The sequence below is a fragment of the Vombatus ursinus genome, unplaced genomic scaffold, assembly GCF_900497805.2.
Source record: "Vombatus ursinus unplaced genomic scaffold, bare-nosed wombat genome assembly UNPS02014814.1, whole genome shotgun sequence".
Classification (NCBI taxonomy): domain Eukaryota; kingdom Metazoa; phylum Chordata; class Mammalia; order Diprotodontia; family Vombatidae; genus Vombatus; species Vombatus ursinus.
The window spans coordinates 16,277,631-16,302,161 of NW_020954592.1; the positions used below are offsets into that span (position 1 = coordinate 16,277,631).

Here is a 24,531-nt window from a genome sequence, read left to right on the forward strand (position 1 = left end):
TGATTCTCATTTACCTTTTTTTTACATGAGGCAATTGAGGTTAAATGACTTGCCCAGGGTCACACAACTAGTAAGTGTCATGTGTCTGAGGCCGGATTTGAACTCAGGTCCTCCTGACTCCAAGGCTGGAGCTTTATTGACTACACCACCTAGCTGCCCCTCTTTCACTTTTTTTATCATTATTTTGTTACTATTAAACGATTAAGTAGACAATGTGTAGAATACTGTACTAGCTTCTGGGAAGGTTCAAAGAAGATTATCATTATAGTTCTAGGGAGAGAGAATGGCCATAGGAAAAATTATCTATAACTTGCAATTTAAAACCTCCAAATAATAATGATAATAGTTAGCTTTAAGGTTTGCAAAACCCTGTTTTTCAAATGTTATCTTATTTTATCCTTATGGTAACACTAGCATCACCCATTTTACAGACAAGGAAACTGAGGCAGACAGTATTAAATGGACCCCCCAGATTCACACAGCCAATAAAATAACAATAATTCACATTTCTAGAGCACTTTGAGGCTTGCAGAATACTTCCAATGCACAAGAAAAGTAGTTAATAGAACTATTTTGGTCTTAATTTTACAAAGGAGGAAATTGAAGCTCTGGGAAGTTTAATATCTTTTCTAGCCAGGGTAGCTAATAAGTGTCTAAAGCAGTGTCCAGATCCAAACATCCCTTCTTACTAGATGAAGGAAACTTATTTCTTCATCTTTGCTTTACTATATATATCAGCATATTTGATTGGCCCTGAATAAGTATGGTCAGTGTCTTTAAAATGAGAACAGCTCTTTTTGGAGATTAATTTTGTACTAGTTAGGCACAGTTTTTCTCTTGATGGACTTGATGTGATTTATCTACCTGTGTACCTATCTATCCATCCATCTATCCATCTATCTAACTAACTATCTATCTATCTATCTATCTATCTATCTATCTATCTATCTATCTATCTATCTGTCTATCTATCTATCCATCCATTTATCTATCTATATCTTATTGGTGTTCATTCTTCCAGAGTTAAAAATAATAACAATTGAAATTGATATAGCATCTTAGTGTTTGTAAAACTTTATATGTATCTAGGTGGTGCAGTGGAGAGAGTGCTAGACTTGGATTCAGGAAGGCCAGGGCACACATTCTGTCTTGGATGCTTCTTAGCTGTGTGATCCTGGACATGGCACCTTTATCTTCCTCAGTTTCCTCATCTGTGAAATGGGCATAATAACAGCACTTATCTCCCAGGGTTGTTGTGAGGATCATGTAAGATAATATGTTAAGCACCTTAAACCTTAAAATACTAAATTCATGCTAGTTTATTATTATATTTGATCCTTAAAAACAGTCAAAGCAGTTCTGGCTTACAAATGGGTTAACTGAGACTCAGAGAAATCAAACAACTTGCCCATGGTCAACTTGTAAGATTCTAGCTTTCTTGATTCCAAGTAGAATCTATGTACTACATTATGCTGCTTCTTGGTATTTCTACTAAATAAAAACTTCCATCTTTGGTTTTCATTATCTGACAGTGTTGGCATTTTAGCATTTCTTTCCTTGATATCAAACTTATCAAGTCCAGGAGATTCCATCTAGTAGCATATTGCTTCCTTGACTATTGTCAACAAAAAAAGAAAATAAGTATCTAAAAATTAAAAAAAGAATTGTATTGTAGTGGCCCTTTGTGTTTTAGGATTTCTTCTAGTTCTAAGGTCTCATTCTTTCCTTCCTTGTTGAACATCAATCTATAATACATGGTGCCAAGAACAGTAAGAGGTTGTTTTTGTTCACCCTCTGCAAGAAGAAGCAAGGAGGAGACCTCTTCCTATTATTGTTGGACCTGTTCAGAAAAGACACCTTTCATATTACAAGAAACATTCTGTTAATTCCATTCCATCTTCTTTTAGCTTCCTTAGGTAAGACTTCATTTAGTGTTTTTTTTTTCTCTCATTCATTTTTGGAGAGTTAAAATTTTTTTTAAATTAAAATTTTTCAGTTCTAAATTTCCCCCTCATTTCCTTCATCTAGTAAGAAGGCAAGAAATACAATATTCATCATGCAGATGAAGTCACGCAAAACATTTCTACATTGTTGTTCAGTCATGTTTGACTCTGACTCCCATTTGGGGTTTTCATGGCAAAGATACTGGAGTAGTTTGCCATTTCCTTCTGCAGCTCATTTTACAGGTAAGGAAACTGAGACAAACAGGCTTAAGTGACATGCCCAAGGTCACATAGCTAGTAAGAGTCTAAGGGCAGATTTGAACTCAAGAAGATGAGTGTTCCTGACTCCAGACATAGTAGTCTATCCACTACAACCACCTAGCTTCCTATTTTTTTTAAGTTACACATTGAATTTATTATATAATTTGAAAGAAGAGTGGACTAAATAAAACAGGGGTTTCTCAGTTTCTTGAATGGTCCTCTTTTTCTGTGTCACTGTGTGTATGGAAATGTTCATTTTAGCTAGTATCTGTCAAGGTCAGAATTTTAATAATGAGAAAAAACAAATAATTTGCCCCCTAAATTTAAGTTCTGTGTGAAATTCCTTTTAGGGTCCCTTGACTTATAAAATTCATATGTTATTTTGGAAAGGGGTCCTTTTGTATGGAGGCATTCTAAGGTCTGCATAGACTTATTATATTACTCATCTCTGTGTCATAAAGTTAAAATATTCTTCAAAATATCATAGATAGAAAAATAAGGTGACTTTCAAAGCATTCAGAGGAAGAAGAGGCAGGGTTCCATGGCCCAATATTCCTTTTTTTTAAATTTATGGAATAAAACAAGAATTTCCATAAAACAGTATAATAAAAAAGATGATTGCACATGTAACTCTAGCTTCCTATTTCTGTATTAGCCGTGGCTGCAAAAACAAAACAAAAAAACTCCAACAAAAAAATAAAACAACCCCCCTCAAAAAAAAAAAAACCAATTACAAGAAAAATAAAGTGAAAAAATATGCTCAGATTTTCATCCAGAGTTCATCATTTCTCTCTAGTGGTAGATCAATTTTTTTCATCACATATGAGTCTTTGGAGTTGTTGTGGATCATTGTATTGTCCAGAGTAGATACTTCTTTCACAGTTGATTCATGTTACAGAATTGCTATCACTATATACAATATTCTCCTGATTCTGCTTACTTTGCATTAGTTCCTATATGTCTTCTCAAGTTTTTCTGAAACCATCCCCTTTATTAAGTCTTACAGCACAATGGTTTTCCATCACAATCATATGCCATAACTTTTTCAGCCCTTCTCCATTGATGGGTGTCCCCTTAATTTCTAATTTTTTCCTGCCACAAAATTGCTGTTATAAATATTTTTGTACCTATGGATCCTCTTCCTTTGTCTTTGATCTCTTTGGATACAGACCTAGTATCAGTTCTTCTGGATCAAAGAATATACACAGTTTTATAGCCCTTTGGGCATAGTTCCAAATTGTTCTCCAGAATGGTTGGACCAGTTCATAGTGTACCTCTTTTTCCCCATCGCCTCTAGCATTTGTCATTTTCCTTTTCTGTCATACTAACCAATCTGATGGGTTTGAGGTGTTACCTCAGGGTTATTTTAATTTTAATTTCTCTAATGATTAGTGATTTAGAATATTTTTTCATAAGACTATTAATAGTTTTTATTCCTTCTTCTGAATTTCTATCCTAATCATAAAAATCTTTAGTTATTTCTTATTTGTTTTGTTAAAAACAAACATTTAATAATCCTTAAGTCATTTTATATAAGTTTCAGAGGTGATAGGCTTTGGGGTAGTACTATGTGGTTATCTGTTTCTTATACAAAAACTCAACATCACCAATATATTTCTATTTTATTCTCAACATCTATTGTTGCCCATATGAAAACATGTATTTATTGAAATGATTTTGGGCACTGGCTTTTATGCCTTTTGGATGTAATCCATGTGCAAAACCATAACTGAGATTTAGGATTTATCAGTCTGTGATCCATGACATTATAAATTCTGAGAAGGGAAAACTTCTTTGTCAAACACATTTTATATCATTCAGAATAAAGCCTCATCAATATGCCTTCATCTCCATTGCTAGTGTTTTGCTTTTTGGCACATGGTATAGAAACTTTTGTTTTCTAAGCTTGTAGTTTTTTTTGCAATGGTCATTAGGAAACTTTTAGGAGCTATTCTTTTATTAAATCAGCCTTGACAATCCCTCTCCCCCCACTCACTCCTACTATTGCATTTACTTTTCTCAGGTGGGATGACTCCTTTTTCATTATCACTCTGGAATCTTCTTTATTTTCATTATTCTATACCTTGAACAATTCTGATTGATTACCATCAATCAAAGAATCTGCTAAGTGAGAATTGCTACTTGGAGAGAATAATGTTGTACTTAATATGTGGCATAACTTCTCTCTGATGATGAATTTGACTTATTCAGTCCAAAACTTATGGTTCATTCTTCCTGGCTAGCCTTACTCAAGCCTTACTTTCCATTGTGTGTATACTTAGCTACATCTTAACTATATCAGTTTTTCACTTTTCCAGGGTAATAATATTAACATTTCTAGTAATAAGAATTCATGATTTGGGATTTGTAAAGTGCTTTATGTATGTTATCTTTTTTGATTTTCAAAATAGCCTTGTGATATAGCTACAAATATTACTATCCCAATTTAATGATAAGAAAACAGAAGCTCAGAGATGTTAAACAACTTGCTTAGAATCAGCTAGTCTGAGGTGACAATTGGATGCAAGCTTTCTTGACTTCAAGACCTGTGCCATGCTCCCTCTCAATCTTTTTATTGTTCTAGAAAGTAATTAAAACTTCATGTTTCACATATTAAGAAGCACTGATATGTTTCTTCCTTTTTTCCTTGGTGTCAAGACCGTACAAAGATATAGGTATCTTATTAAAGCTTGTCACAAAGAGATAGCTATTTCTTTTTTGAAATTTGGATAACATATTCCATTCAGGATTTTATGCACACTTTTTTTATTCTGTTATGCACAGCATTCTGTGGCAACCAAATTTTGTAGTATTATATCAAAAAGTTTTGTCTTGTGACTCGCAGCTGTCAGATTTTTAGTTAGGCTGAAACTTGAATAACCACTTCAGTCATTCTATAGCTTGGCTGATTCTCAACTAGATTAGACTTCCAGCAGAATGCACTTCACTCTATATTGCTTAGTACCCAGTGTCACACCCACACTATCTGTGATTTGATAGAAATAGGATTATGTGATAGAATTTCAAAGGATAAAGTTTTGTCCTTGAAATTCAACAAATCAGAACTCTCTCAGCACAAATGAGCAATCCCAGTGCCTTGGGAGAAATTTTACCCTCTGTGAAAAATGTTAGTTCTCTTCTTTTCTATTTTGAAATAATTACTGAAAAACCATGTTTATTTATAATAAAATATTCTCTATTTTGAAACATAGTTAGTTAGGATTTTATTCAAATGATTCTATTTGCCATCCTTTCTTAAATACAACAATTATATTACAAAATTAGACTCAGGTGAAATGGGGAAATTAGGTTCATTCAATAAATTCAAGTTTAATAGAACACACAATATTGATTATTTTAAAGCAAAGCTATCCTTAAATCATAATTCTTTTACAAGAAAAAGGGTCAGGTTTCTCACACATTTCCATACCAGTGCTGTAATTCTAGGTCTGCTTGTATACTCCCATCCACCTCACACTTTCTCTTTTCCATTGTGCATTGATTCCTGGATAATCAGAATTGTGTGATTCTGACATAAGAAAGCTGATTAGCTTTATGTTGTCACAGTTCCCAGAATTCATATTAGGTGGCTAGGTGACACAATAGATAGAATGCTAAGCTTGTAGTCAGGCATTTGAACTCAGGAATACCTGAGTGACCTGAGTTCATATCTGGCCTCAAACACTTACTAACTGTGTTACACTGGGCAAGTCACTTACCTTGTTTGCCTCAGTTTTCTCAACTGTAAAATGGGGATAAGTTACCCTCCCTCTCCACTGAGTTGTTGTAAAGATCAAATGAGATAATATTTACAAAGTTCACAGTGCCTAGCACATGCTATCCACCTAATAAGTGTTTCCTTTTCTTCTTTTCCCTTTTTCTCTTACGTAACACTGATAAATCAAATCACAACACTAACTTCTTATACATACTCTTCTTCACAGACTAAACTCTGCTTTCACCCCAGTCCAAGGCTAGAGTCCTTACAACACCTAATATCTTTTCTACATTTATGATCCTATGATCACTTCTACCAATTTTTAGTGTCAGAAAAATACCCCAACTGTTTCTTAATACACCAGGGGCTTATAATTATGGATAGCTTTGTGTTCTCTCAGACTCCCACTTAAGTTCCGCATCCCTCCTTAGGTTCTGCTGCTCTCTTTTCTAAGGTTCACTTTCACCTACTCTATCTATCTATGCATGTTGTTATATTACATACATATACATTATATATTTATGCTTATGTATATATGTATATGTTTATATAGTTTATGCATATGTATATATGTGTATGTGTATGTGTATGTATATATACATGTATGTGTTTATATAGTTTTCCCAATTAAAATGCAAGCTCCTTAAGGGTAAGGTCTGTTTTTCTTTTTATCCTTGCAATTTAACACAGAGTCTGGCCCATAGTGAGTGTTTAATAAATATTTATTGACTAAATTATTGCTTCATACTCTATTACAAGGAAATATGAAAAATTTGAAGATGTTTTACCAGATAAGGCTAAACACAGTTTGCATTCATCTCTTAATTATTTGTGCTGATGGAGAACAATGATATGGATGATCCAATGATGTGGAAAATCCAAAATTTCAAACTTCACCTTTCTTATTTATTTTAAATTGCTTGGTCTACATTTCTGGAAATTTATATAAAAAACAACTAAGCCACTCTGTGTAGACCTCACTGGGACTCAGTTGATAGTTTTGCTTATTCCACTCTGTCTCCTTGAGTGCAATCTGTTCTTTTCTGGGAATAGAACAAATACTGACAAATGTTGTCCTCTTGTAGATCTAGATTAGTTTAAAGGGCTTCTCTGAGTATAAAGTAAATAAGAAGAATCAAGATGTCGATTCAATTATAATTATACAAATTTTGTGCTATCAATAACAAGTGCTCTGCATTTCAACAAAGCAAGTAATTCAGTAGAATTGCTACTCAGTAAAAAGAAGAAAAGAAGATTTTCAATGGAAAAGCTAAAATGAAGATGATTAAGACCTGATTGATGTGCTGCTATTTGATTATTGCATTTATGATTTTCTATTTAAAAGAAAAGGAGTAATTCATCATTGAGGGCAGTATAAAAAAACCCCAAGGATTATTTAATCCTTATAATATTGGTTAATGAAAGCGGTATTTTTCAGCATCAATGTGAATGCCATGCAGCACCTTTCTAATGTTTTTCAAAGGCACATGGAACGAAATTTCCATTATTTTTAGGTAAAGTAATTTCACATTCCTAATATAGGCATATACAGATGATAAGCAAAGGGTAATTATAATAAAACAATAGCAAAACAATAGACAAGTTTATGAATAGTTATGTTGTTGGAAAGTTGTAAATGACACTGAAGCACACTTTCAGTGGTGGAATCTGTTCCATTCTCTTGATTCACACAACCCCTAGCCAGTTCATGCTCTTATCACTTCTTGTCTGTATGATCTAATATAATATAATAAATATAATATAATATATGATATAATAAGATGTAATATGACATACTATGATATAATAGGATATATTATAATAACATAACATAGTATAATATATTGCTATATAACATAGCCGTGATTTATTAATAAAATTAACACAAATTAATTAATTATATAAAAAATTAATAATTATATTAATAATATAATAATACTAGATTCCTAATTGGTTTCCTTGCAGTCCCTCCCCTCTCCAATTCATCCTCCACTTAGAGGTCAAATTGGTATATCTAGGATACAAATGATAATATCACTACCCAACTCAAAAATTTTCACCGGTATCATATTGCTTAAAGGATAAAAAAAAAATTACAAAATGGTCAGTGTGAAATTTAAAGTCTTTGACAATGAGGGTCCCACCTACTTTTAAAATACTACTTCACGTTATTTCTTTGGATTTCCCATTTTTTCCAGATTATTTCACCAAAAGAAATTCAAATTGGCTTGCCTCCCATTCTTTTCCCCATATATGAGGCAGCCAGGTGGCACAGTGGATAGAGTGTTGGACCTGGAGCCAGGAGAGCTGAGCTCAAATCTGGCCTCAGATATTTGCTAGCTGTGTGACCATGGTCAAGTCACTTAACCTCTGGCTGCCTCAGTTTCCTTGTATGTAAAATAGGGATAATGATAAGATCTACCCACCCTCCCTTCCCCAGGATTGTTGTGAGGATCAAATGAATTAATATTTATAAAGTGCCTTCTAAAGCTTAAAGTGCTATATGCATGATATCATCATCACCAGACCTTCTATCTCCCTCCATGCCCTTTTTACAAGTTCTCTCCCATATTTGGAGTACACATTCTCTTCACTTCACTTTCATTTTTCAGAATCCTTAGTTTCCTTCAAAACATAGTTCAGGGACTATCTTCAACCTGAGGCATTTCCAGATCTCTTTATTTCTTAGAGCTTTGTTTCTTCTGAAATTACTTCATATAACTGTATTTACTTATCTGTATACTTATTGTATTATTCCACCAGAATTTAAACTTTCTCAGGTCAGGTGCCATTTTGTTTTTGGTTTTATATACCAGAGCCTACCATAGGGTCTTGAGCATATTAGGGACTTAATACATACTTGTTATATTAAATTTAATACATTAAGGGGATTTTCTATTTAAACGAATACTACTGAATCATATTTAAAGGAATGTTAACACAAGCAAAGAATCCTCCCTTTATAAGGTGAATAATTATCCCTAATTTATGTTTTGTGTAAAGTGCTTTTTACTGTATAGAATTTTTACAGTGATTTGCTCATGTTATAAGGGCCTGACATTTTCCACCAACTATTAATTCCAATGAGAAACATAAGCAAGTATGGTACTAAAAACATTCATATCACGCTCACAGAGATTCACACTAAATTTCTGCCAAATGCTAATGTTCATTGTGGAGTTTTCATGATAACTTTGAGACAGAATATTTATGAAGTTATGTTATACTTGTTTGGTCATTCTAATAGTAAGCTTTGTGACTCAGAGCCATTCTTGTTTTGTGTGTATGTGTGTGTATATGTGGCAATTGGGGTTAAGTGACTTGCCCAGAGTCACACAGCTGGTGAGTTGTTACATGTCTGAAGGTGGATTTGAACTCGGGTCCTCTTGACTCCAGGGCAAGTACTCTATCCACTGCGCCACCTAGCTGCCCCTTTGTTTTTTTTTTGTTTGTTTGTTTGTTTTTTTTATTACTCAGAGCCATTCTTAAGGGAGTGCAGGACCTTCAAAAAATCACACTGTGTCCTACACTTTCAATATGCACTTCAGATATTCTTATGAGTGAATTTCTGTTAAAATAAATATGGCGATCTGCCTTATGGAAGTTATCTTACTGTTTATACAATTTGTTCACAAAATATGCAGCCTAAAAGGGTGAGTGTGTGTGTGTGTGTGTGTGTAGATTGAGGAAGAATATCCCTTTTTTTTTGCATTGGTTATCGTTTCTAATGCAAGCTTTTTTTTTTTGTTAAGTGACTGTTAAAGTCAGAGTTGTAACTAACAAACTTTTCACATGGGACATGTGACTGGGATGAAGAGAGTTGGATATGTTTTTTGAAGGAAATGGTGGGTTATCTCAGGGTTTCTACCTTACTTCCTCAACCCCAATCCCCTTTGGCTAGGTTGTGCAATACTTCAATGCACCTATGATATCATCAGTATTGGCATTCTCTCCAATAATTCAGATCATAAACCCTCTATTTCTGTCCCCCTACTCTTGTCCATGCTTTCTCACATGTACACCACTGGGAGTATTCCTAATGTGCTAGGGTTCTTCCTGAATTTTCCTTGATATCACCAGGATGCCAGTGGAGCACATAGGTAATCTGTCACTTTTGCCATATGATCAACTCATCTTTTTTGATCCTTGAAAATGCCCTACACCCCAATTTTCTTCCTAATTCCATGATTGTAATGTCTTGCTTCCTGTTCACATTCAGCATGCACCTCTCCATTGTCTCTTGGGTGATCCTTAATTTCATTTCTTCAGATACTGTAATATTCTATATATAACTCAGCCATATAATAACACTAGAAAAATATTGGCATTGAAAAGATGGACCTTTGTCTCAGGGAGAAGTTGGTGGTCTTCAAATGGACATTGCTAGTTCCCAAAGACAATTCAGCTTGTTCTCATGTCCTCTTTAATTTTAGACCAAACTTAATGTTCATTTGCAATGCCAATTCAAGATATATAGGACACAGAATAGCAGAAATATTAGATGTATCCTTTTCATATCATAATACAATAAAATTACATTCAATAAAGGGCAGGGAAAAGGTAGATTAAACATTAATTGGAAAAGAATCAATCACAAAATGGATCAAAGAACAGATCATAGAAACAATAAATAATTTTGTTAAAGAGAACAACAAAGAAACAACATACCAAAATTTATGGGATGTAGCCAAAGTAGTACTTAGGGGAAAATTTATATCTCTAAATATTTATATCAGTAAAATAGAGAAAGAATAGATCAATAAATTGAGCATGCAATAAAAAAACTAGAAAAAGAACAAATTAAAAATCCTCAAATTGGATCCAAATTGGAAACCCTGAAAATCAAAAGAGAGATGAATAAAACTGAAAATAAGAAAGCCATTGAACTAATAAATAAAACTAGAAACTGATTTTATGAAAAAAGACAACAACAATAAAATAGATAAACCATTGGTTAATTTGATTAACAAAAGGAAAGAAGAAAACCAAATTACCAGTAACAAAAATTAAAGGGGTTAATTCAACACCAATTAAGAGGAAATTAAAGGAATTATTGGAGCTATTTTACCCAATTATATACCAATAAGCAAAATGGATGAATATTTACAAAAATATAAATTGCCCAGATTATTGGGAAAAAGAAATTCCATTTAAAATAACTGTAGACAATATAATATACTTGAGAGTCAACTTGCAAAGACAGGCTCAAGAACTACATGAATACAATTACAAAACACTTTTCACACAAATAAAGTCAAATCTAAACAATGGGAAAATATTAATTGCTCATGGGTAGGTCAAGCAAACATAATAAAAATGACAATTGTACCTAAACTGATCTACAGTGCCATAAAAAGCAATCTGCCAAAACATTATTTTATAAAGCTAGAAAAAAATGAGAAAATGTTTCTAGAAGAACAAAAGGTCACAAATATCAAGAGTATCAATAAAAAAAAAGTGTGAAGTAAGGTGGCCTAGCTATACCAGATTTCAAACTATATTATAAAGTGGTAATTATCTAAACACTCTGGTACTGGCTAAGAAATAGAGAGGTGCACCAGTGGACTAGATTAGTGGTAAATGATTATAATAATTTAATGCTTGATAAATCCAAAGATACAGGCTTTCGGAACAAAAACTCATTATTTGACAAAAACTGCCAGGAAAACTTTAAAAATGGATAATTTTCATTATACTAAATCAAAAAGTTTTTGTGCAAAGAAAACCAATGCAACCAAAATTAGAAAGAAAGCAGAAAATTGCTATTTTTTAATAGCAAATATCTCTGAGAAAGGCCTCATTTCTCAAATATATAAAGAACTGAGTCAAATTTTTAAGAATACAAGTCACCGACCAATTGATAAATGGTAAAAAAAAAAGTGTGAACAGGTAGTTTTCAGACAAAAAAATCAAAGCCATTTATTAGTCATATGAAAAAATGCTCTAAATCATCATTGATTAGAGAAATGCATATTAAAACAACTCTGAGGTACCAACTCACAGATTGACTAATATGACAGAAAAGGAAAATGATAAATGTTGGAGGGGATGTGGGAAAACTGGAACGCTAATGCACTGCTGGTTGAATTGTACACTGATGTGACCAATCTGGAGAGCAATTTGGAACTGACCAAAGGACGTCAAATTGTGCATATCCTTTGATCCAGCAATACCACTACTGGGTATGTAATCCAAAGAGATTAAAAAATGGAAAACGACCTACATGTATAGAAATATATAGCAGCTCTTTTTTTGTTGTGGCTAAGAATTGTAAATTGAGGAGATGCCCATCGATTGGGCAATGAACAAGTTGTGGTATATGATTGTAATGGAATACTATTGTGCAATAAGAAATGACGAACAGGATGATTTCATGAACTGATGCAGAATGAAGGGAGCATAATGAGGAAAACATTGTACATAGTGACAACAATATATACTATGAACAACTCTGAATGACTTAGTTATTCTTAGCAATACAATGCCTCATGATGACTCATGATGAAAAATGCTGCCTTCCTCCAGAGAAAGAATGATGGCATCTGAATGCAAACTAAAGCTTACTTGGTTCCTTCCTTTATTGTTTTTTTCCACAAAATGACTAATATGGAAATATTTTACATGATTGCATGTATATGGCCTAAGTCAGATTGATTAACTGTTTGTGGGAGGGAAGAAGGGAGAGAGGGAGGGATAAAATTTGGAACTCAAAACAAGAAAAAAAAACCAATGAATGCTAAAAATTATTTTTACATGTAATCAGGGAAAAATACCATATATAAGGGAGGGGTAGGGGAAGAAATAAATATTTATACTATTAATTTAAAAATATGCACAATTTAAAAAAGACATAAGATACACAAACATACTCATTGTTCATTTGTAATATATGTTCAAAATATATGAGATACTCCTGCACATATATATACACACACTGGAAATATCTATTCACATTAGTTAAATCTGTTTAATAGAAACCATCTTGGAGAAGAAGAAATAGCATTGATTTCAAAGTTTTTTTTAAATCAAGAATGGAGTGAGAAAGAATCCACCAGGAAATTTAAATTTGAAAACAAATACCTCTTCTAGAGAACTTTGCTTTAAAAATATGACTGCTTAGACACATTTTCCTTTTCTTTTATGTCACTTTTCTTTAGGGCTTGTGAAAAATAAAGAAAATAAACTATTGAATTTCTATGCAAGATATGATATGTTCTGTTTTCATTTTAAATGTAGTTTTTCTTTTTAAGTGTAGTGGAAATGTCCATAAATGAGTCAGAGAAATCCCTCCCTAGTGCAGATATATAAGCTCCCTAGGCATAGCCTTTAGACTACTAGGAACCATTGTCAGGAGCAGGGAAGGTACTTAGCCAAGGGTGACACCATTTTGTAGCAATACTGGGTGAACACTTTCATTCTGGGTATGAGAGACAGGTGCAGGTGGTATTCTATGGAGCTTTGCCCTACCAGATAGATCTCTGACTTCAAGGCCCCTTAGCACAAGTTGAGCACCATATTGTGGACTGTTGGGCCTGTGGCTCTCTCCTATTTCCTTGCTCTTCTATATAGGGCTGACTATAGCCCCAAGTCTGGACATCAGTGACTATCCTTGCTTATCTTTGCTGCTGCTATAGGGTCAGAGCTGGGTAGGGGGAAGAAGAGCACCAGTGGACAAAGCTTGTGCTATGTAGGACAGGGTAAGAAGTTCCTTGGTCCTCCCTCCCCACTCCCTTCCCTTTCAGTGAGCTGGAATGGGAGCAAGGGTGCCTATGTACCTTCTTCTAAATAGTGGACCTTGAGGTAATTTCCTGTATGCCTCACACTAGTTATAGCTCTGGTCACAGTCACCTCCTTCTCACAATTTAACGAGTAATAATCTCTCTGAAAACTTCACAATTGGCTTTTTTCAGCATTCCCCAAAAATAAGGCCTTGGAGCAATAATTGTATCTTGGGAATCAGCCCTAACCGACCAATCTCGTTCAAATATTCTTAATCATATTGAAAAGACTTTCTGTTATGTGATTCTTCCCTCATTTGATGAAAAACCAACAAACAAGCAAACAAAAACCCATTTTATTCCGGGTCCCCAGTTGCTGTATTTAAAAAAAACCTTAGTACTACTGAAGCTCTACTGAGCTCTTAGATATTTCCTAAAACTAGAAGTATTCGAGAGAATAAGCCTACTCTCTTATTTTATGTGAAATATCTGGTTTTTGTACAAAATCAAAATTTCCTTGGAAAAAGAACAAATACATGTTATGGGGTGATAAATATAATGAAGATTCACATGTAAATCAGTTTTTTAAATGCAGTTTTGTTTTATGGGAGCAATGAGACAATGGTTTAAGGATCCTAGGTTGTCTTTGGATTAGATTTCAGTAAACTTGGCTTCAAGTTTGTCTTCTGACTGAACTACTTCTCTGGCAAATAAACACAGACTATGTCTCTTTGAACAAAGTTGAAATCCAGTGAAGTCAAGGATTAAGTTGCTGAATTTGCTCCTTTAATTATATCACGTTATTAAAAACAACAAAACAAAGTCACTAAATCATGAAATTATTTAATAAAAATGTTGTTGTTGTTCAGTCGTATCTGACTCTTTGTGACCCCATTTGGGGTTTTCTTGGTAAAGATACTGGAGTGGTTTGCCATTTTACAGCTCCAGCTCATTTTACAGCTGAGGAAACTGAGGCAAGCAGGGTTAAGTGACTTGCACAGGATCACATAACTAGTAAATGTCTGAGGCCAGATTTGAACTCAGGAAGATGAGGCTTCCTGTCTCCTGCCCCAGCACTCTTATCAGCTGTACCAATAAAAACATTGTTGTAGTACAAAACAACACTTAGACTATAGGATTCTAAAGTAGCATATAAGAGAATATACTGCATAACAGAACAGACTACCTAGCATCTATCTAGACTTAGATGGAAAATCTAAAGCATCATACTATGTTTAGACACTTTTGCTTTAGCTAGGCTATTGAAGTCAAATTTGCTTATTAATTAAATTAATCAATCATCTAAATAAAAAAGGAGATAAAATTCATTAATTGTATAAATAATTTACATTTTGCTAGCCAGTTACATGTTGTTTAGTAAAGATTTCCTCTTCTCTCCCTTTTAACAAATTTAATTTGTCTTATCTTTCACAAATACAGCTTGTATATTTTTCTAGGCTTATTAATAATGTGATTGACAGAAAAAGCTTATCCATTTTTACCAGCCCTTCCAAAGTTGTCTTTCTGGTTGCACATTTGCAAATACCAAAAGGTGAAAAGGCATATGCCTCGAAACCTAAAGGTCATTGTGATTTTCTTTTCGTTTGAAAATGAGACTGATTATTTTTTAAACAAATTATTTTATTTATAGATACTGAAGTATCTAGTTTTTATGAAGCCTTTTATTCAAATGAAAAGATATGTTGATACCAACATCTTATACATCAGACTCTGAGAGATTAATTTATTTCCTTCAGAACTATGCCTCTTTGTTACAGAAATTAGTGAAAATGTCACTGATAAATCTAATAGAGCACTTTTTAAAACAAATAAATTAAGGGCACAAAATTCTAGGTTTAAAATACTGTATTTTGACTCAATCTTTTAATAATTGAATACCAACTTTTCAAAAACAAAACCTCATGGAAATGAAATAAATATTGACAAAGAAATGGAGATGCATCTTTTTCATTAACATTGGTTGTAAGGTGGAGAGAGCTGAGAATCAAATTGACTTGGCAAGCCTTGCTGAGTTATTTTTCAGTGTAGCTGATGGGCAGATGAGTGTGATAATTCATCAAAGATTATATTAAAAAAGAAAATATTTCACTACCTTGTTTTGTAAATTAACAGGTATCTGCAACAACTAAATAACACAAAAGACTAATGGAATTTAATGGACTTGGACTCGTTGGCATAGTAAAATATACCTGAATGACTCTGGAAACTACTTTAGATTACAGATGCCAGGGCAAAAGTCTGGTGTCCAACAGATTAGCCTTCTGTACCTAAGCTTTCCCTGATGGTAAAATAGAGATCATTTATAAAAACTACCCCATTTTTGGAGAGTCTGGCTCTGTATTTATACTAGACATGTATTATCATGCACTTTCAAATCTTTGCACAAAATTTGCTATAAAGATGAAATGCTTATTAATTTAATATATAATACTAATATATAGTATAATAATTAATTCATAATAGAATCTCACTGTAGTACCAATCACAAGTATATTAAGTCCAATAAGGCAGGGTCTAGCTTGGGTGACATTCAGGGACTTCTAATTTTTGAGATAATACAAAATAACTTACATAAGGTTTTTAAAAAATCTACAAGGCAGTTCTGTAGCATGAATCCCAAAGATGTTATACCAAGCACTGACTGCCTTTTACATTTTTTTTGAGTATCTCTAGAATTTATCATAGTGCCTGGCACACAGTATGCATTTAATAAATGTTTATTGGTTGGTTGACAAGTTGAAAGAAAGAAAGTTGATACTTGGTTGACAATTTAATAATATTACGAAGCTCCTTAATGAAATTTTCACATTCAGTGAGAGAATATAGAATTACCAGAATATAACAGATCATATGGACATCTCTAGTTATGAAGCATTAGAAAGAAAAGAGAACAAAATATGCAAAAGTATAAAATGTAGCAAATTATATGAAAGAAACTTACGGTTGTTGTATAAGCAGCTTCTGGGTCATCTTCTAGTACTCGAGAGAGACCAAAATCAGATACTTTGCAAACTAAGTTGCTGTTGACTAGTATATTTCGAGCTGCAAGATCTCGATGTACATAACCCATATCAGAAAGGTACTTCATGCCAGATGCAATCCCTCGAAGCATACCAACCAATTGAATAACTGTGAAGTGGCCATCATGTTTCTGAAAAGAAATCATATAGGTTAAAAGTAATTTGTAGATCCTAGGGTATTGAAGATCATTTATGGTCTATATGACACTTCCAAGAGAACATTAATTTTTAGAAATATCTCAATGAAGAAAAGGAAAGGGGAGGAGAATCCATTAGGATAAAGGTTCTTCTCCATTTCATTCCTATTGAAGGGGGGGAAAATAGCTTAACATTTAAAATGGGGAGAAAAATTTAGTTGGACACGACCAAAGAAATCCTCCCAAAAGATAACAGAGAAACCAATAAAAGAAGAAAATGAATTTCAAGAAGACACTTAATAGGTGAGTCATGGTGAGGGGGATATCATTTAGATGACAATACAATAGAAAAAGACTCTTTGGGGAACTAATTCTCTTTAAATAGTTATGGGCTCTTGAATCAAATATACCATTACGTAGGAAAGAAAGTAAGTGTAACTGGATGTCAAGTCAGTCAAATCCAGAACTGTACAAAGACCAGAAAGACAAAAAGGAAATTACATAAAAAACTGCCAGTAAAAACTTAGGGTAGGTCACAAAGGATAAGTAAAAAGTAATAGTGTGATTGTGTGGCGACAGGCTCAGGCAAGCTAAACTGAAAAAGGATATATAGTTTGTCAACTTCAAGAGACTTAAAAGTTTACAGAGCAACATGCTTCGTTACATAAAACAAATTAGTAGAGAAAGAAAGTTTATGATAGAATACTCTTGCAAAAGAAGAAAATATACTTTTAAATTTCCTTTGGAGGGAACAGAAAAACAGCATGGAGTTGTTGACTGAGAGTCAGCCAAGTTTAAGTCATGCTTCTAACACATCCTTGCTGTGTGACTCTGGTAAAGTAAGTTAAACTCTCAGTGCTCTAGGCAACACTCTAAGACTATAAGTTGTAAAGAAGGCATTGAATGGTATTGGTAGAAGGCATTTATTCAATTGGGAGTTTCTGTGGCAATTACATCACAGGTTTAGTCCTTATTCTTATACCTTGGAGGCTACATGTAATGGAAAGAATGCTAGACTTGGAGTCAGCCAGCTTGGGTTTGAGATATGGTTCCATGTATTTGTGTAACCCTAGGAAAGTTAATTTAACATTTCTGAGCTTTAGTTCATTTATCTATAAAATGAGGATAGTTGGATTTCTATTTCCTGCGTCACAGGATTATTGTGAGGATCAAATTAATACATATACATAGTACATATACAAGGTTTTGTAACAGGGCAAATTACCATTAATGAAAATTCTGGGAAAAATAAACAATGTTTGTCCTGACAAATAATGTATTCTCACCACATGAATTAGAATGATTGGACGCACAAAATATCTGGTTGAGGACTGAGAGGGAGTAACTAAAATGATGTTATGATTTATGTTCTGAAGCTAATTCATTAAGACAGCTCTTGTGTTCTAGGCAATGTAATAGATGTATAGGGATACAAAAACAAAAACAAAAGTGAGGCAGCCCCTATTCTATTGAGGAAGACTATAGCTACATAATCATCATAAGGTTATTATTGTTGTTGTTCTGATGGGGATGGTAAATACGTCTCAGATCCCTAAATGTAAATAGTCACTATACAAGCTTGGTAGGTTTGATAGTCAATATAAAGTTTCTAATAAAACATTTAAAATAATGCATTATGAGTTTGGTATTCTTAAGGTAAGAGAGGAACACAAGAAAACCTTATGCCTTTAAGACTTTTTTTGCTGGTTTTACAACCCATGATTTCAGACTGAATAGCTGATTAAAAACAGAGAGCTCTACAGCAGCTCAGACACATGATAAAGAGCAACTTCAGTATCTGCGCAATCTAAAGCAGATTTCAAAGATTAATTACAAATGAAGAGTACCTGTGCTACCAAAGGAATCTGACTCCACAGTTGTCCTATAAACTTTGTCTGTTCCATGCAACAATGATGCATTGATCAGTTTAATGAATAAAGCTATTGCTGTAAATGAACAAAGAAACTAGGCAGTATACTATGTTATCTCCCTACAGTCATTATAATAACATCTCTCAACTCAAGGGGAAATGAATAACCTTTTAAAAGAAGGGAGATGTTTTTCGGCAAAGTGATCCATTTAGATCTCTCCTGTATAATTAATGTAAAAAAGATAACCCAGAGAGGGAAAACTTTGGTGTTATTAGGTTTTTATGTTTCTAGTACATCTTCTGAGACAAAGTACTATGAGACAAAAATCTGTCTCTTCTATAAAATACAATTCTTACTTGCCCCTGGATTATGAAACCCCAAATCTTTGAATGGAATTGAAAGCATAAATTCCTTTGGGACAGAAAGGACTAAGATAAGTGTAAAGGGGTAGTGCTGTTGCCTATTAAAAATATAGTTGTGTTGCATCATGGCTGATGCAGAATATGTTGCTTGGTCAATTTCAATCAACTTTTACAGGATTCAAAAATAGCAAGAATTATGAATTCAAACAAATATTAAATATCCACTGGGTGGAGGGTCTTGTGCATTGAGGATGTAAAGATAAACAAAGCATAATTCCTTTCTAGTTAAGACACTTTCAATCTAGCAGCCGAGGATGAGAAAGGTATGGAGGTATCATGGTATTTTTGTATGATTGCTTAATGAATGATCGCTAATGCAGGCACTACGAAATACATAGGTGAACAACATAAAGAATATTTCAGGATAATTGAAGATCATGCCCACTGGAGTGAGTGGGTAGTTTGGGAATAGAAATTAGGGAATAAACTTTGTGGATGTGTAAGTACGTGAGATGGCCTTGGAAAACGGTTAACATTTCATTAAATGGAGATGGGGTTGATGAAGAAAGCATTCCAGGCATAGGGAATGGTAAGCAAAGGTGTGGAGGCAAGATGGGAAGGGAATAGCTTTCCCTCTGGGAGCGACTAGTACAATCTAACAACAACAACAAGTCAATCTAATCTCCCTCCTCACTTCTGCTTCCTGTCTTCCTTAGCTTCCTTCAAGCCTCAGCTAATGTCTTACCTTCTGCAAGAAGTCTTTCCTGGTCCTCTTAGTGCCTGGAGACAATCTGAAATTTAGCCTCTGTGTATCTTGTTAGTACATAGTTGTTGGCATGTTGCCTCTCCCATCATACTGTAAGATTTTAGAGAACAGGGACCATTTATTACCTTTCTTTGTATCCTCAGAGGTTAGCACAATGCCTGGAACTTAGTAGGTGCTTGATAAATTCTTGTGGTTATTGATTCTTCTATTTGACAGCCCTTCCTTCATATATATATATATAATATATATATATATATATGACAATGACAAAATAGATGAAATAAATGATATATTAAAATATATATGAAAAAATATATGTGAAAAACACATATATATGAAAAAATATATGATATATATTTTTTTCTCTCCACTCTTTGCCTTTCTGATTATCTTCCTCTGGGTACTTTCCAGCATTCTTCTTATACAATGGTGCTCAGTACTGAGTTCTTTAGATGGTCTGATCAGCCAAAACACTGTCATCACCCTCATTTTGGACACTTAATGTGGTCTAAGATCATGCTATCTTTTTTTATTTAGCTGCCTTCTATTGTTCACTCATATTGGAAAAAAAGTCTCGTATCTTTTCGATATGAAGTGCTATCTAGCCTTGTCTTCCTCATCTTGTATGTATGAAGTTGATTTTGGTTCCATGTGAAAACCTTACATTTATCCCTATTAAATTTCATCTATTTAGATTTAGTCTAACAATCTGGTATGTTGAGAATTTTTTTTGTAGTTGTAGTTGTAGAAGTGTAGTAACACTTCTCCAAAGTATTAAATATTTCTTGTAACTTTGTGTTACCTTTGAATTTGATAAGTATAATATCTAGCTCTTTACCCAAACCTTGGATAAAAAGAATGCCATGTTAAAAAGCACAAGAACATGCAAAGATCCCAAGGGCACTCTGTGCAAGGATACCTGGAGTACTCCATTAGAGACCTCCTCCCCACCTCTTCCCCAAGACGTCACACAATTTGACATAGGCTATACATATACATTCCTATTAAACATATTTTCATATCAGTGATGTTGTAAGTAAGAATTAGAACTAATAGGAAGAACCACCAGAAAGAGGAAACAAAACACAACCGAAGAAAAAAAATAGCAAATAGTATGCTTTGATCTGCATTCAAATTCCATAGTTCTTTCTTTGGATGTGGATAGCATTTTCTATCATGAGGCCTTTGGAGATGTCTTTGATCCTTGTATTGCTGAGAAGGGTTAAGTCTATCAATGGTAGTAATTTGTACAACGTGGCTGTTACTGTGTACAAAGTTCTCCTGGTTCTGCTCACTTCACTCAGCATCAGACCATATAAGTCTTTCCAGGTTTTTCTGAAGTCAGCCTGTTCATCATTTCTTATAGCACAATAGTATTCCATTACATTCATATGCCACTACTTGTTCAGCCATTCCCCAATTGATGGAAATACTCTCAATTTCAAATTCTTTGCCACCACAGAAAGAGCTGGTATAAATATTTTTGTACATGTAGGTCCTTTTCCCATTTGCATGATCTCTTTGGACTACAGCCCTAGAAGTGCTATTGCTGGGTCAAAGGGTATGCACATTTGTATAGCCCTTTGGCCATAGTTCCAAATTGCTCTCCAAAATAGTTGGATCATTTCACAACTCAAATTAGCTTCCAATCATCAGACCTCAAATTCCCTGAGCCTTCCACTGCACTCTTGTTGAGGTCAAACAATTTATAGGGCAATACAAGGCTCTCCTGGTAAATGTTCAACCAAACTGGGGAGGGAGAATATATGCAAATACTTTTAAATTTAATTTACATTATTAACACTTCCTTTTTGCTGTTGTTTAGTTGTTTCAAGAGGCTTTGTGACCTCCATTTGGGGTTTTCTTGGCAAATACACTGGAGTGGTTTGCTTTTTCTTTCTCCAGTTCATTTTACAGATGAGGAAATTGAGGCAAATAGGGTTATTAAGTGACTTGCCCAGTGTCACACAGCTACTAAGTGTCAGAGGCTGTATGTGAACTCAGGTCTTTGTGATTCCATGCGTGGCACCATGTTAGCTGCCCTATTAACACTCTAACTCTAGAAAATCAACAAAACAGTAAATAAAACTCTGAATTGTAGTGATTGCCAATTTCTGAGGCATAAATGCTCAGTGAAAGTTTAATAATGGGGCTCTTAGCAGGCCAGTTTGAGCTGGCTCCACAAACCTCTGGGAACTTCCTTTGGGGGAATCAGTATGGGACAATGGGAAGAACACTGGATTTGGGGTCAGAGGATCTCTATTTGAATCTTGGCTCTGCTAATGTGTATCTGTTTGACTTCACTTCTCTGGGTCTTGGTTTCCTCATATACAAAATGAAAGGGATTGGGCTAGATGAGTGTTGTCACACTTATATTAAACTTTACTTAAGGATCTCTGCAGGTTATATCTTGACTTAGAAAACCATATATTAACATTATCTATGTTTTACTGCATTTTCATTTATTTAAAAAAATATTTCCCAATTGCATTTTAATCTGGTTCTGGTCACATTTGGCTAGATGAGGCAATGTTAGACATTTCTAGAATAGATGACCTTATGATCTTATAGGTTCCACTGATTCAGTATCTTTTAATTGGCTGGGTGGGCAGGGCAAGTGGGGCTCTTGAAAAGAGCTATACCTGGTTTTGCCCTAGTGCCTCAGCTAGAGGGATAGCAAGTACGGGTATAGTAAAAGACTTGACTTGTTAAGAGAGGTCCTAACAGACTTTTGAGGTCTAGGATATGATTTCTTTGCTCATCAAGCAAGTGAGGACATGGTAACTTGTCCTGTATGGACAATATGTCAGTAGTATTATGTTTGTTTATAAAGAATAAGATGATTCAGTTTTTTCCACAAATGAAACTACTACTCTTTTTTTTCCCACCAACAAGAGTTCCAAACTTTCCGGTATAGAGCCTATTTAGGATCTCAGTGAAGTCTTCTCTAATTTGGCTATTGAGGATATCAGTCCACATTTAGATCTTATAACTATAGATTATCTGATTTTACTCTACCAATTGTGCAAACCAGGCTGTGAGCCCATTTGGAGGGATAGGAGACAGGTTTATTCTATTTTTTATTTGTTTAATGTAACTGTCATAGCCTGGTAAATATAATCTCATGTACAGCATCAGTATTCAATAAATATTAATTCAAATTGAATTGAATTGTTTATGAGGGGAGAAGGAAAAATGTGAGAACTCTGAGATTTAATATCTTAGACCATTTTACTGAAGATTAATCAGAAGGACATTATGAAAAAAAAATTTTTTTTGACATATGGCTTCTTCCCAGGAAAGCAAATTCAGCAGAGAAAGAGTGAGTGCCAATGGCATGTTTACACAATCCATCTTGCAGCTCTCTGGCTTAGAATTCTATTTGCCTTCTTTCTTCTATCCTTTCTCTCTCCTCGGCCTCGAAGTGGAGTCAGAGTCCTTCTGTAAGAGTTTAACCTCTAACTGTCAGATGAGGAGTGTCTTGATTACAAAGCTGGGTTTGAAAGCTATACATAATAATGACTGGTATATTCCAAAGCAACAGAGCTGGAAATAAACCAAAGAGTGCATCACATCACATATTGAAGTTGGCTGTCAAATCACAAAAGCATTGCGATAATCTGGCTCTCTCTCTGGCTGGTTGTTTCCTAGCATCTGCTTTTGCCTGCTTATAAGTCTGTATTTTATGGTGGCTTCAGGGACCCTTGGGTCAATGCCAGGATTCTGGGATTATGCCCAGGGAATAAATACTAGTCTGTACCACTTGCTAATGCGTGCTTATAAATAAATTCATATGCCATAGCAATCCGCTTTTTGTTTGCTAAAGAAGTAAGATGCCAAAGACTTTAATGAGGGTTGAGATACATTCCTGAAATGTTTATTGTGGAAAGATATTTTGACTACTAGAAATTGGACTTCTAGAAAAAAGAAATGAGTGAAAAAATAGCAATGACTAGCTTCAGTTACAAAAATAGTGCTGTCCATAGAACTTTTGATAATCAATTCAACAAATATTATAATTATAATTTTTATTAATTTATTTATTTTTAGTTTTCAACATTCCCTTCCACAAGATTTTGAGTTCCAAATTTTCTTCCCATCTCATCCCTCCCCCTACCCCAAGACGGCATGCATTCTGAATACCCCCTCCCCTAATCTGTCCTCTCTTCTATCTCTCCCCCTTCTCTTATCCCCTTCCCCTTCTATTTTCCTGTAGGGCAGGATAGATTTATATACCTCATTGTCTGTATATCTTATTTCCCAGTTATGTGTGAAAACAATTTTTAACATTTGTTTTTAAAACTTTGAGTTCTAAATTTTCTCCATCTCTCCCTCCCCACCCACCCTCATTGAGAAGGCAAGCAACTTGATCTAGTCATGCAAAACACTTCCATAGTAGTCGTGTTGTGAAAAACTAACTATATTTCCCTTCACCCTATCTCATACTGCATTTATTCTGTTCTCTCTTTTGACCCTGTCACTCCTCAGAAGTGTTTGCTTCTGATTACCCCCTCCTTCTCCCAATCTACCCTCCCTTCTATCATCTCTCCCCTTCCCTCCCCTCCCCCCTGCTCTCTTATCCCTTTCCTCTCTATTTTCCTGTAGGGTAAGATAGATTTCCATACCCAATTGAGTGTGTATGTTATTCCCTCCTTAAGTCAAATCTGATGAGAATAAGATTCACTCATTCCCTCTGACTTTCTCCTGCTTCCCC

General features: G+C 34.3%; 1 protein-coding gene across 1 annotated transcript in view; it reads right to left on the reverse strand.

The window, feature by feature from the left end:
* The window catches only part of EPHA6 (EPH receptor A6), a 1,252,883-nt gene that overhangs the window by 133,804 nt on the left and 1,094,548 nt on the right, over positions 1 to 24,531 (reverse strand). Inside the window, 1 exon segment of the mRNA XM_027835345.1 lies at positions 16,603 to 16,812. Coding sequence (XP_027691146.1) covers positions 16,603 to 16,812 — 210 coding nt within the window.